Below are 15750 nucleotides of genomic sequence, written 5' to 3' on the forward strand. Positions count from 1 at the left end.
CAGCAGATTTCGGCTACTTTACTTGGGATCCAAAAGCAGGAATTATGTTGTTACTTTAATAGAGAAAGTTAAAGATGATGGATGTTTTCTAAGAAGTGCCAGAAACCTCCAACAACCATCAATGCCAGTGACATAAATGGAAAAATAGAGAAATATAACTCTGTCCAAAAGTCCAAGTCACAAGCCCAAGTATCCTAGCTCAAATTAATTAGCAGCTTTCCACAGGGCTTCTTCAGTCAGCAGAAATTAATCAAACTGTTCCAGGCCTGAACCGGAAAATGGTTTGGGTTTTTTATGTGGTGTGAAAAAAAAAGATTGTTTTTCTTCTCAACAAAACTTCTAAATGCATGGTAACGAAAAAAGTAATATTAAAGGAACACTATAGTCACCAAAACAACTTTAGCTCAACGGAGCAGTTTTGGTGTACAGATCATGCCCCTGCAGTCTCACTGCTCAATTCTCTGCCATTTAGGAGATAAATCACTTTGTTTATGCAGCCCTAGCCACAACTCCCTGCTCGTGACTTACACAGCCTTCCTAAGCACTTCCTGTAAAGAGTCATCTTATCCTTACACTTCCTTTATTGCAAATTCTGTTCAATTTCGAATTTCTTATCTCCTGCTCTGTTAATAGTTTGCTAGTCCCTGCAGGAGCTTCCCATATATAATTAATGTTCAATTTACAGACCAGGAGATAACCTTTAAAGTAAGTTACATCTGATTGAAAATTAAACCATTTAGTTTTCACGCAAACTGTGACAGTCATAGCCAGGGGAGGTGCCGCATCTCACTTACAACATACTAATACATAAAAGGTAACATAAGGGTTGGTCTTCACCAATGGTTTTGCTCTCCCGACTAGAGCCTAAATTCCAACTAATGTTAATAATACTATAGCCATACCATCGTGGCTTGCAGGAACAACTGTAAAAAAAAAGATATAAAATTGGATGATTAAGGACAAATAAGGCTGCATACAGTGGGCACACTAAGATTTTGTCTCCTGTCAGAGAGCGGCATCGGTCCCGACGGGCGCGCATAGTTGCGGACGCATTCCCACACACTAAGGGGAATGCCGCCGACCTCCTACCTGTTAGGTCTTCACCCGTCGAGTCCACTCATACCCGGCAGGCACGTCTCGGTCCGGCAGCATTCCCACATGGTGATGGGATTGCCGCCAAGCACTCACCCATGGTGGTAGCTCCTCCTCTCAGCGGCCGGGTCTGTAATCGTTAAAGGCGCCGGCCGCTGTAAATGCTAATAACTTAAGGGTTTCCTGTTTAACCCTTAAAGGGCCAGACCATTAATTACCATGTGGGTGTGTTACACACAATCCCAGGGCCGGCCTTAGGCCTTCAGGCGCCCTGTGCGAAATTTTTTAAAAGCACCTCCCCCCCTCCATGTGTATAGGGGATTTATTAGATGAAAATTGTAAAATCTTCCCCGTCATAACCTTGCATGGAGGGGGGCATGCTGATCTCTGGTGATCCAGTTTGCTGGGAATCTGGTCGGTGCCTTCACTGGGTGCAGACTGCAGACCATCAGTAACTGTCTCATGAGCTCAGGCACTTACAGTATCAGGGCTTTCCTGTGGTAATCCGCGGCAACGTTCTCATTGGCCGGAACTCGGAAGACAGCTATATTTATCATGTGTGTGTGTCAGACGTGATTGTGTGATGTGTTAGCTGTGTGCCATATTTGTAATGGGTGTATTGACTGTGTCTGATATGTGTGTGTATTGATCGTGTGTGATTTTTGTGCACTATAGCAGTAGATAGGGGGAGCAGGGGCACTGGGGTGGATGGGGAGCAGGGGCGCTATAGCAGTATATGGGGGGGAGCAGGTGCACTGGGGTAGATGGGGCACTATAGCAGTAGATGGGGGAGCAGGGGCACTGGGGTAGATAGAGGAACAATGCACTATAGCAGTAGATAAGGGAAGCAGTGGCACTAGGGTAGACGGGGAACAATGGCAATATAGGGGTAGATAGGGCACTATAGGGGTATATGGAGAGCAGGGGCACTATAGGGATAGATGGGAAGCAGGGGCACTATAGGGGTAGATGGAGGGAGCAGGTACACTATAGGGGTAGATGGGGAACAGGGGCACTATAGGGGTAGATCAGGCAGCAGATTCGGGCCTCGGTTAGCCCAGCCCCACCTGTCACTTAGCTCCACCTTCTACAGTCTCTATCTGCTAAGCCCGGGTAGAGGAAAGAGTGTGCAAGCTGTGTCGGTCACATGGCCCCCACTGCTGCCATGGCACCCTGTGCAACCGCCTATCAGGGAACATCTTAAGCTATTTAAGCCTAGTTTGTCCATTTCTCTGTGCCCTGTCGTGGTTTCCATTTGGTTATCCGAGAGTGTGTTCTTTGTATTCGATTCTTGTGTATTTGACCTTGGTTTTCCTTTTGACTATTCCGATCTCTGTATTCCTTGACCTTTGGCTGGCTCCTGACTGTTCTGATTTCTCCGTTCCTTGACCCGTGGCTTGTTCATCGTTTGCGTTTTTTCTACGTCTTGCCTTTTCCCTGTCTTGTGGCTATTTACCTTTATGCGTTAAATCCGGCCATTCTAAGGCCCGGTAATACGTCTTAGGTATTTTCTACTTAAGTTCTGCGTGTTGGGCATCTACAGTATCCTGACAGATTTCTAATGCCCACTTGCATTATAAGAAATGTATATGCCCATTGGATTATAAGGAATTTATATTATCACACCTAATTCATTATAAGGAAGTTATAAAGAAAGACAATGCAAAATATTGTGGATGTCATCGTTTTTTGTTGGTTTCTTTTTTTCAAATGGAGGGTGAAACTTGTGCTCCGGAATGACAAGTAACATTGAACACTGCCTTTGTACAGGTGGTGTGATCACACTTGAAAATAATAAACAGATTAGTACATATCAGACACTATGCATGTGCTCAAGATTCTAATGTATTTATCATTCTTCTTTTTTTTTTCCATACTCGCACACAGAGAACAAAAGGACCGTAACTAAAACCTGTACTATACAAATTCTCTGAATGCTTTTCCAAGTGGACGAACGAAAGTCCAGGGCAGAGTTTGTTCTGCTGCCACAGCTGCTTGTATATATTTCATTACAGGTCTGGTAGCATACAGAGGTCGCAGCCAAAATAGTGTTCTTGTAATAGAACACACACCTCTCTGCTATTGTTCTCTCTGAAAAGTGTGGCTGACATGAAAGTTTCGCCACAGCTGCATTTTTTAAATGTGAAAAAGCAAGGTACGTGTGATGGGTGAAGACATGAATATAATAAATATATTAATTGGTAAATAAAATAATTTACCCAAAACATCAGATATAGGTTTCTACCATTTAACTTGAAAATATGTTTTGGATACAGTCTAGAACATTTTACATATCAAAATGTTATCAGTATTTAAAAGATTAATTTGTTTTACTTAAATTCCTTGCCATTTTGGTTTTTGTCATTTAAAGGGACACTATAGTCACCAAAACAAATTTAGCTTAATGAAGCTGTATTCGTGTATAGATCATGCCCATGCAGTCTCACTGCTCAATTTTCTGCAATTTAGGAGTTAAATCATGTTGTTTGTGCAGCCCTAGTCACACCTCCCTTCATGTGACCTGCACAGCCTTCCTAAACACTTCCTGTAAAGAGTAGTCTAAGGTTTACTTTTCCTTTATTGCAAATTAATTTTGAATTTCTTATCTTCTGCTCTGTTAATGACTTGCTAGACCATGCAGGAGCCTCCTGTATGCCATTAAAGTTTAATTTATAGAGCAGGAGATGAACACTTTTAAAGTAAGTTACATCTGATTGAAAAGTAAACCTTTTTTTTCACTCAGGCTATGTTAGTCACAGCCAGGGGAGGTGTGATTAGGAATGCCTAAACAGAAATAAAAGTGGTTTAACTCCTAAATGGCAGTGAAATGAGCAGTAAAACTTTAGAGGCATGATCTATAAACTAAACTGCTTCATACAGCTAAAGTTGTATAGTTATCACTGGAGTGTCCCCTTAATAAAAAAATTTCGGGCAAATACAGGGAACCTAGTTTGTATTGACTTAATTCACTACTTCAAATTTTGTCTTCAGTAAACATTACTTATATCTTGATCTACCTGAATTGGTTAGATCTCTGATGGTAGCGAAGTACAACATATAATGTTCTTCTAGTTTTTCTTTTTTGCATACATTTTTGTTTATGGCAAAATGTACACATACAGTATGTATAGAATATGGAATGCTTACTGAATGTAGGACTATTTCCATCATAAATAAGTGCAGTAGATGTCTTGGTGAAGATGTCATTTTATTTTAAAGCTTCTCTGTGAAATTAAGGGCTTTTTTTTATTTAAATAGAATCTTCATAGTAGTAAATATATAAGACAAAGTATGGGCTAGATTGTATTATATAGCTGCTTGGTTATTTGAATATATAGTGAAAAATTGAGCTTTAAAGGATCACTACAGGAAAACATAGCGGTTTTCCTGGCACCTTTAGTGCCCTGAGGGTGCCCCCACCATCAGGATCCCCCGCCCTTCAGTAACTTACCTTAATCAAGCACCGGGCTCCCTCGGCGCCGGTGACCTCTCCTCCCCCGCCGACGTCAGCTCCCCCGTCCGACGTCAGCCGAGCCAAATGCGCATGCATAGGAAGGTATTTCTGAATGGTTTCCTATGGACACTCTGCGTGATGGAGGCTAATATGCCTCCAGCGTCGCAGATGCGCCTTTAGTGGCTGTCTGGAAGACAGCCACTAGAGGATGGATTAAGATTTCAGATTTCTCTGAAACTGCTATGTTTGCATCTGAAGGGCTAAACCCTGAGGGACCTGGCACCCAGACCACTTAATTGAGCTGAAGTGGTGTGGGTGACTATAGTGTCCCTTTTATCAGTTTTCTGGAACAGGCATTTTCTTGTTCAATGTACGATAGATGCCATGTATGTGTGGAGATCTATAAGGCATCAGAGTACAGGGAGGACATGGTTTACGCAAGCTTCATCTGCAGAGGGAGTATCAGGTAGGTATATCTCCTTTTCTCTGTTCTCCTCCAGGGGGCACTATTCTAGTGGAGATTTCACTTGTGGGGCAAAGTTTATTTCAGCATGCACGAATTTTACCACCAATGGAAAGTAGAATATGGTGAACAAGGCCTGAATTCTAGGACCCGATTAATAGGCTGAATTTAGTGGGATTGCGACAGCGTTTGCATGTGACTCAGGGATTGCTAGTTATATTGCTAATCTCTTTTTACTTTGCTCATTGCTAGGAATGGGACTTTCCTTTTTAACAGACTAAAATTCCAATCACACATTGTTATATATAAATACTACATTTTCGACTAGTAAATATACTGGTATGAGCAGACCATTACATTTCTCGGAAATTTGTAGAAGGGTGTCTTCTGAAGAAAATGGACCAAGGAATTCCCCAGATACACTGCCCTCATGAAACAAGCAACATTACAGGTAACAATAACCACAGAGATTTGTAAAAAGATCATTGCTAAACTTTCATTTTCCATTTCATTTCTTAGACTTCCCAACACAGAAAAAAGATTTTTTTTTTAAAAAAAGCATGGCTGACTTACAGAATGTTACTGTTTGGGCTCTTTTGGCCTTTAATTGGAAATTCCATTTGGATTCTCACTTTAGTGAAATAACCTGAAATAGTCTGAAGAATGTAAACAGTTATGCTACAGTTTTCACTATTGAGGCTTCAACTAGAGGATCATATGTAGTGTAATACTATAACATTAGTGTAAACCGGTATTCCTTACACTATTGTCTTCCAGTGAGTGTGTATATTTAGGCACCCCCACCCTGTTTGAAGTAGAAAACATAAAAAGGTAGCCAATCCAATGTCTTTTCAATAGAAGCATTGTGTAGTGTAGGCGCATGCGCTGTACTCTTTCAAGCAAAATCTAGTCATAGAGAATCACTAAATGTAATGATTCTCTATGACAAGCCATGGACAACACTGCGCATGTGCATGTATGAATGGGTATGAGAGCCAGTAACAGTCCCTGCTCTTTGAGTTAAGGGGCTTGGAGGTATGGCTTGAGACCGCTCTTTCGAGCCTTCAATCTAGTGAACTACATATTATTGAAGGACTTGAGAAGAGGGAAATATTTAAGGGACTATAACAACTTCAATGTTCCTTTAAAGGGACATGTCCCATCCCTTCCTTCCTCCGGGAATGGAGAGTGATGTCCACCAAGGTTGATCGTGTTAAAGAACTCTGTGATGCAATAGAGATAATTTGAGCATTTCTTTTATATATCTTAAGTAGGGAGTGGAGGGGGTGTGGGAGACATCCTCTGAATGAGTTATTCTAAACAAAACCAGTGTTTTATGAAAAACTAAAAAATAAGCCTGAAAGAATTGGCAGCGCTTCAAACTGGGTTTTTCGCCTTCTTTTGGATCAACCGTTTTTTACACACAAATGTCAGTAAGGCTGTACTTGGGGGGAACTAGTCACTTCAACTATGTAATCTAGGTTTTGAGCCGCTATACCTGCTTCCTCAGTTTTGTTTTTCTTTTGGGTATCTCATACTTTCCCACAGCCACCTCGTCCTTCACGTAGCATTATCTCAGGAAGTCTCACCATTTCATGCAGTCTATCGTTTACTTTCTCTACCCCCACACTTAGTCTACCCTAGAGGGCCAACATGTTTACCATACCTTACTTCCCCTGCACAATTAAGAGTGCCGGTTAAAGCGCCGGGCAACTATTTCCTTGCTTGGCATTTACCATATAGCTAGGCAATTAGGTTTTGTTGATTGTTTTTGTTTCTGACAGGTATCCATTTTTTGCCCTCTTTTATTACAGGCCTACCACGACGTCGGTTCCGGCACACCCCAACCGACTTATTTCCCCTTTAATTCTTATACGGCCTTATTTTGCCCCTCACACAAATGTAAAGGGCTTGGCCTGCAGTTGTGGGAGGGGCATGTTACCCTATTTAAACCCCCCTACTCACCTTCCTCCGTCCCGTACGTTTTTCAGCGACTCGCATGTCCCCACCCTCCACTCCCTCTATCTATACTTTCATTACACCTCATGGGTGGGCCCTCTTTTATTACAGGCCTACCACGACGTCGGTTCCGACACACCCCAACCGACTTATTTCCCCTTTAATTCTTATACGGCCTTATTTTGCCCCTCACACTAATTTATTTTTAAAATGAATGATTTTCCTTTTTAATTCTTAGTTTTAAACAAAAAGCACTCTGAGATCATCAACATTGACAATCTCTGATTCTATCAGATGCATTAGCAGCATTTGGTGTCATCATGCTGTGTGTGATGATGAATGTGAAGACCTTAAAACATTTTTAAGATTTTAAAGAGGAAATGCATGTAGTGGCTATTTGTCTGGCAGCCAATATAAACATGTTGTAGGCAAAATGTAAAATTTCAGATTGTCAAACAAGAGGAGGTTCATCTATGCACCAAAACTACTACATCAAGATGTAATAGCTTTGATGTTTAGAATGTCCCTTTAATGACTTTATAAATGCCAAAGCTCATCACGTAGGACAATGAGCGTTGGCATACGGTCTTTATAAATGAGATTGTGATGGCAGCAAAATCTAACTTGGGTCCTTAAGGGATAAACTTTATTAAGGTAAAGAGATGGAGCTTCAGACGTCTTTGCATATTGAGACTTCTTTGCATATATGAAACCGGTTAAATAAAAAAAAATATTCATGCAATATGGTGGTCTGACCAAGGGAAATGTGTATTAAGTTAGATACAGAGCAAAGGTTGAAGAAAATAAGGTCAAGGGTATTACAGCCTGTGTGTGCAGGGTAAGCATAGCATTAAAGTCTGAGCATGCATTCCAAAGGGAACCACGATAGGAATAAGATAAGGTTGAGTGACAGGGTATCTATAAATGGTTTTCAGTTGTTCTGGTGGAGCTGTGGGTAGGGTGGGAAGCACGAGGACCCGGATTAGGAGACACATCCCCAACTTCTAAAAGTAAAAGGATGGCCAGAGAAAGAAGGCGGGAATGGGACTTGAATGTATGTAATGGACGATGGGTTTTATAGGAGGGAGGAGAGGCCAAGCAGATGTGTGAAAGTATGACATGGAATGAAACAAGGGGTGAAGGAAGTATAGAAGAAGCAATGCAGATTGAGTTACTTTGAGGTGATGGTGGAAGTAAACTTTTTGAAAAAGAGAAAAAAAGATAAAAGAATAAGAATGAGAACATTAGAAATGCAGCTTTATAAAGTCTGGGGAAGGAGGTGTTAGGTGTTGTAGCAGTCTGACAGCAAGGCAGGCATAGGTTAGAATGAAAGATGGAGAGTAATAAATGAGGGAGATTGCAAAGGTGCTGAATGCAGAGAGGAGCCAGCATCTAATGACCATAATTGAGTAGTTAGGGGAGTCACTATATTAAAACAGCACCTTGGAGTGTGTGGGTGAGTTGAGGGACAGAAGAGTGTGTATTGTTGCCAGGTCTGTTTGCGAGAGACTGTGGCTGTAAAAGAGATGAGATTAAAAGGTGAAATATGTGCCATTTAGGAAGAGGCAAGCACCGGGGTCTGGGATTAATGGTCTATAGAGTTGACAAGCAACAAACATAGGCCTGATGACACAGATACTAGGGGAGAAATATTCTATCTGCAAGCATACAATATATAATTCTAGTACAAAAAATATATATAAAACAGAAGAAACAGCAATTGGCTAAAAGGAAATACATTCGATATAGGTGGGGCTATGAGCAGATGGAGAATCCCAGGTGTACTTTGAGCTGTCTGAAATGCTTAACATTAGGTGCCACAGTCTTGATAACTAAAGTTCACAGGAGCCCTTCTGGATAGAGTGTTGTTACCAGGATTGTTTGTAAGAGTCTACAACTGTAAGAGTGCATCTCAAAGATTGTTGTTGATTCAGGAAGAATAAAACCTATTAATGTCACCCCCCTAAGCACAGCAAGTATTACTTATTAATAATCTTAACATTATTCAAATTACACCTGTCTGAAAATGCCTATCACATACAGTATATCTCATTACCACCTATGCTGGGAGGCAGTTCTGTGTGCTCCTCCCTTTCTCTTATATGTATGGATTAACTATGTTACCAAACATATGGAAGTAAGTCAGCCTTGGTTTTAGATATATACACACACTCACCGCAAGTGAATGTGAAGATTTTCTGCAGTGTTGAACTCTAGTTAAGCTTGAAGTGCAGTAATTATCCACAGATGTGCCCTGTGATGTTTCCTGCATCAAGACCTTCATGGAAAAAAATCAAGCAACTTTATATTTCAGCTGCCACCCCTCTCTACTACTGTTGTGACGTCAAATTGCTGCAAAGGAACGTGATAAAACAATTTCTTCTTTTACAAAAAGAAATGAATGCTTTCAATAAACTGAGCTAAAAATGTAATCGAGTTTACTCATAGATTGAGTCAGCTAAACTGGAAAAGTTCATATTTGCTGTAGCAGTCTAGCACCTGTGACCAAACAGATTACCAGAGTCAACAAGTGGATAATGTGACTTTTGTTATATTTCATCTTTGTGAAACGCTCTTGAAACAGACACTCCTTTTTGGGTGGAATCTGGAAAAAGTTTTCAGAGGCATGCAACCTTTCTCAGTTCATGTTAAAATCGACGATCAGGAAAACAACAGATGGAACAATCAGCTATTAGACCAGACTACAAAACAGCATCCCTTCCTACAGCATGATAATGAGCCCTGGATTTTCTCTAATTGTGGAATTTTTAAACTAAATGACGGTCACAAATCTACCCTTTAACTTTAAAAATGAGACTGGTTGGGAGGAATAAATAATGACTTAAAAGCACCATGCATCATTTGGTTCTAGTACAGTGAAAACTCTGTGCGCTGTTTCACTTCGGCAAGCTGTACGATATAAATTATTATACACATACAATGCACGCATATTTGGCTCTCTCTTGGAACAAAAAAAAACCCCATAAAAATAAAAATAAAAAAAGCAAAACCTGCCTTATTACCTGTCCTATAACCATATGCAAAAATGCTATTTAACAATTGTAATATACTACATTTGAAATGTTCTTACCCCAAGACTACATCAGCATTAATCCGATTCAAACAGATTTAGATTTTATAGAACCATTGCAAGGTTAGATGAAGGCATCTTTATGTTAAAGGGACACTATCAGGGGAGGGCTGGCAGCCTTAGGCCTGGGGGGCAAATCCAGTCAAGTGGCCCATTGCACCAAGAGGAGAGTAAAAACACCTTTCCCATGTGATTGAAAGTGTGTGTGTGGGGTTGGGAGGGGGGGGTGGGGGGAGCGAGCAGTCACCTAAACAGACAATCAATGACAGGCACATACTGTCGCACACACACACTGACATACGGACTGACACAGACATACTGACACACACAGACATACTCATACACACAGACATACTCATACACACACACCCAAACATTACACTTTTAAAACCAGTGGACATGGGCTGAGTAAGGGGCCAGGGCTGTAGTGGGGGACAGGGGGTGGTAGTGGAGGGTATAAGCTGTAATTGGGGGTTTAGGAAATGTACGGGGGGATAGGGGCTGAAGCAAGTTGATGGCTACAATTTGGAAAAGGGGCTGTGGTGTGGGTAATATGGGTTGCAATTGGGGGAGAGGAGCTGTAGTGGGGATGTTATGGGGCTGTGGTGGGGGGCATGGGGCTGAGGAAGGGGGCAGGAGCTGAGAGGGGGGAAAGGAGCAGGGAAAGGGTGGGACATGGGCTGACCAAGGGGACAGGGGCTGAGGAGGGGGGACAGGGGCTGAGGTAGGGGACAGGGGCTGAGGTAGGAGCTGACTAAGGGGACAGGGGCTGACGAAGGGGAGGTGGGGACAGGGGCTGAGGTGGGGACAGGGGCTGACTAAGGCTGAGGTGGGGACAGGGGCTGAGGTGGGGACAGGGGCTGAGATGGGGACAGGGGCTGACTAAGGCTGAGGTGGGGACAGGGGCTGACTAAGGGGACAGGGGCTGAAGAGGGGGACAGGGGCTGAAGAGGGGGGACAGGGGCTGAGGAGGGGGGCAGGGGCTGAGGAGGGGACAGGGGCTGAGGAGGGGGCAGGGGCTGACTAAGGGGACAGGGCTGAGGAGGGGGGACAGGGGCTGACTAAGGGGACAGGGGCTGAGGAGGGGGGACAGGGGCTGACTAAGGGGACAGGGCTGAAGAAGGGTGACAGGGGCTGAGGAAGGGTGACAGGGGCTGAAGAAAGGTTGTCAGGGGCTGAGGAGGGGACAGGGGCTGAGGAAGGGGCAGGGGCTGACTAAGGGGACAGGGCTGAGGAGGGGGGACAGGGGCTGACTAAGGGGACTGGGCTGAGGAAGGGTGACAGGGGCTGAGGAGGGGACGGGGGCTGAGGAGGGGACAGGGGCTGTGGAGGGGGCAGGGGCTGACTAAGTGGACAGGGGCTGAGGAGGGGGGACAGGGGCTGACTAAGGGGACTGGGCTGAGGAAGGGTGACAGGGGCTGAGGAAGGGTGACAGGGGCTGAAGAAAGGGTGACAGGGGCTGAGGAGGGGACTGGGGCTGAGGAGGGGGCAGGGGCTGACTAAGGGGACAGGGCTGAGGAGGGGAATAAAAAAAAACCACTAAAGTGTATTTCCCCCTTCCCTGAGTCTTACCTTAGGCCAGGGAGGGGTAGACAGCAGCCAACAGGAGCAGCAAACAGCAGCAGCCAGTAAAGTCGGCCTCTCCTGATGATGTCAGGAGATGGGGCCGTGACTTCCTCTGCTCTTCTCCCAGACTCCCCAGCGGTCCTGTGAGAAGAGCAGTGGAAGTCACGCCCCCTCCTCCTGACATCATTAGGAGAGGCCGGCCGACTCCACTGACTGCAGGAAGAGTGAGGTAAGTTGAAAAATCTGACTCCTCAGCCAGAAGCAGGGGATTCAGATTTTTCCTTTTTTTGCTGGGTGTGGGCAGCCCTGGGTTTAGGGCGGCCTGGGGGGCAATTGCCTCCCTGCCCCCCTTCCCAGCCCGCCCCTGGACACTATAGTCACCTGAACAACTTTAGCTTAATGAAGCAGTTTTGGTGTATAGAACATGCCCCTGCAGCCTCACTGCTCAATCCTCTGCCATTTAGGAGTTAAATCCCTTTGTTTATGAACCCTTGTCACACCTCCCTGCATGTGACTTACACAGCCTTCCATAAACACTTCCTGTAAAGAGAGCCCTATTTAGACTTTCTTTATTGCAAGTTCTGTTTAATTAAGATTTTCTTATCCCCTGTTATGTTAATAGCTTGCTAGACCCTGCAAGAGCCTCCTGTATGTGATTAAAGTTCAATTTAGATATTGAGATACAATTATTTAAGGTAAATTACATATGTTTGAAAGTGAAACCAGTATTTTTTCATGCAGGCTCTGTCAATCATAGCCAGGGGAGGTGTGGCTAGGGCTGCATAAAGAGAAACAAAGTGATTTAACTCCTAAATGACAGTGAAATTGCAGGGGAATGATCTATACACTAAAACTGCTTTATTTAGCTAAAGTAATTTAGATGACTATAGTGTTCCTTTAAGTCCATAATTTGAGAGACCTTCATGGTAATTCCATAATTAGAGCAAGAACAACATGTTTGCTAAATCCCAAGATGTCACAAACGGATCAAAGGACAGAAGTGCAAATTTTGATGATGACAACTCAGACCCATAACTTAAAAGCTTTTTACTAAGGCCAATCTTTGGAGGATACTCAGAGAGTCCCCTCAAAACCTTGGACCCTGCTAAGGCCAACGTAAAATATTGTGAAGGCTTTAATGAGTTACTAAACTGAGGGATCGTTTCCACTGAGCGGATCGGTTCGGTTCAGTTCGGTACGGTTCGCTATTTTGGGTGTTTCCATTATGAAAGTGGTCACAAGCGAACCGTACCAATCCATTCAGGGTCCTGCTTCAGATGTAGGGCCATAGAAAACGGAATGTTTCGGTTAGGGCGGAACTACTATACAATCCATTGATTGGTGGACAGGAAGAGCATTTTTTCTAAACCCCGTATGGCCCTGAAAGGTCTGACTTGCAGTGGAAACGCTCACCAGAATGGGCTGGTCCATTCTAAACCTTCCAAACTGTACCGAACCGATCCGCTCAGTGGAAACGAGGCATTTGAGAAAAACTCAAGTTTAGAATGCGAGCCAGGTCCCCAGTTGATACACTAAGAAAATGCAAACTTTGCTCAGAAAAGAATGAATTCATGAAACACTGACTCAAATTGCAAAAGAGATTCTTGTGGCTCCTGCTGATACTTGGGTATAATAAACTCCAGCTTTTCATCCTTTTATCTACGTTCATTCCAAATTAAACAAAAGATTTTTTACTATCATGACAATGTGTTCAATATAAATACAATTGTATTCATAGGATCCTTACAGTGCAGTGATTGGTTAGTAATTACCTAACAGACATATAACCTTTCTCAACTTGTTCAGAAGGACATTAAGCTGTTATATAAGGCAATAAAAATGTATTTACACAGCAGTTATCTGGAATTGCAGAAAAAGGCTAAGCTCACAGAACCAAATAAATATATTGCTTACTGATATTCAAACTGTTAGAAAAACAATGAAATGCCTGGTGGGTCCCCAGACCTGTTAAAACTGCACAGAGTCTCGTTTATTTCTTGCCAAACGTTAAATGCATGTTAACCATTCGAGATCCAGTGGGGTAAACAAAGCATTTACTAATCCCTCCCGGGGTTGCTTTTCAATAGGGACAATTAGTAAAAGCCACGAACACCCCTTGGGTAGACATATTTACAGCTAAGACACTTAACTTTAATGTCATGTGACTTATTTTATATCTGATAGGTACGTGGGTAAGAATTGTAAACACTGGCACAAATGCAGCTGTGGACTATGCTTCCTATGATGCACAGCTATTGGTTGGCTCTATTGTTATTATCATTGCCATTTATATAGCACCAACAGATTCTGTATCGTTTTAAAATACAAGAGGGGAGATTTAACTATAAATAGGACAATTACAAGAAAACTTACAGGAACGATAAGTTGAAGAGGACCTTGCTCACAAGAGCTTACAGTTTATAGGATGTGTGGTGTAAAACACATTATGCGGTGCCAAAGATTAGCAATCATGCCCTATGGTATTTAGAGAGGTACATATGTTTTGCAAACAGGAAGATAACAAGAATACCTGTAAAGAAAACATTTCACGGGGATCTGTCAGCTAGGTGTGGCAAAGCTCAGAAAGATACACAGCTGTACATTTACCTCCAGTGGGATGTAAATGCAGTGACTCTCACTAACACAATGAAGTGAAAGTGTAAACTCATTCCACAGGGACCAATCTGGAACTGAAGGAGTAAAAGGCCCCCAATCTTAAACAAAGACCATTGTTTTATAAGCAACAGCACAGTCAGCAACTAGTTGTATACACTCTCAGCATGGGTTAGAAAAAGCAATAAACTACCAGTCTTGTATACTTACAAGCTATTATATTATTCAACATGCCCACACAAACCAGCGTGTTTGTTATTAGTATTCTAAAGCAATGTAAGGAATCTGAACCTGGATTAGCCAAGTGTAATTACTGATGTTAAGTCTGTGAACTGTTTATTTTTGCTTCGTAAAGGCAATATTAAGGTTAAAGGGCATGTATTATCAAACTCCACAGAAAGAAACATGAGCCTTCTTCTAACAACCAATCTCAGCAAACCAGTTCGGATGATGAAAAGACTGCTGATGGAGTAATAATAGCAATAACCGGTAGTGACTTAAATAAAGAAATCTAGAATTCGTTGAATGGAAAAAAAGAACCCATCTCAAACTAAGCCAGTAAAATTCTGAGGGAAAAAAAGTCACTGGCTAATCGTTGGCACTTCCGTTGTTAAAGACTACCATACTCACAATGCTAAAAATTAGCAAGATGGGATATGTAGTCTAGCACAGCAGGAGTACCACAACTAAGCCATCACTTGCAGAGAAGTATCCAAAAATTCCCATTGTTCCAGTATAGAGGATTAAAGTCTCACACACTTTTAACTCACTAGATGCCTCTCTAATACCTAATACAATAACCCACAATAGTTTATTTAGTCTTTGCAGACACTTACCCTTGAGATAGTCAGTGGGGTGCTAAAATCCTTGCCCCCTACCAGCCTAAACCCCCAGGGAGCAGGGCCATTGAGAGTTACTGTCTGTGCCATGCTGCTCTCTGTCTGTATAAGCGATATATCCCGCTTCTCGCACGTGTGACCAGTACGGCAGCTCTGCGCACTCGGCTTCCCCGGGCACTTCTCCGGCACCGGACTGAGCAGCTCAGCCTCCTGCTCTGGGTACTGCTGGATGCTCCGTGACGTCACGAGGGCGGGGGGAGGCAGCTTCGAACGCCGACCCAGAGGGTTGCTAGGTAACCCTTTACAGCGGGGCCTGCGGTCAGCCTCAGCCAGTTCAGTGAGGGGGTGCTGGGGGCTGGAGGGGGTCACAGGGTTATTGGTTGTGGACCGGTATTAGAGTGTAATAGGAATAGAGCTTCCTAATCCTAACTGTGTGAGCATAGACAAAAAAAGTCCACTGGACCGTCTGTAAAAGTGAATATTTAAGGTCAAAAAGAGAGAACTACAAACAGAGCTGGATAGCAGATATTTTTCCAGTTTCGCTATTTTTTATAAAATTTGATATGTACTTTAAATAACCCTGTTATAGGCATGTCTAAATGTTATGGCTTAGCACTATAACCACTTTGCATCACTGCAAAGAATGTGTGCTAAGAGCACCTTATGCCACTCT

At 43.0% G+C, this 15750-nt stretch overlaps 1 protein-coding gene across 1 annotated transcript in view; it reads right to left on the reverse strand.

The window, feature by feature from the left end:
• PDLIM4 (PDZ and LIM domain 4) overlaps positions 1-15298 on the reverse strand; it is a 185729-nt gene extending 170431 nt beyond the window's left edge. The window contains exon 1 of the mRNA XM_063447416.1: positions 15075-15298. Within this exon, the coding sequence (XP_063303486.1) occupies positions 15075-15167 (93 nt within the window). The 5' untranslated portion in view covers positions 15168-15298. The remainder of the gene's footprint in view (positions 1-15074) is intronic.
• Positions 15299-15750: the final 452 nt, after the last annotated feature.

This window comes from Pelobates fuscus, chromosome 3 (assembly GCF_036172605.1).
Source record: "Pelobates fuscus isolate aPelFus1 chromosome 3, aPelFus1.pri, whole genome shotgun sequence".
In the NCBI taxonomy this organism is placed as follows: domain Eukaryota; kingdom Metazoa; phylum Chordata; class Amphibia; order Anura; family Pelobatidae; genus Pelobates; species Pelobates fuscus.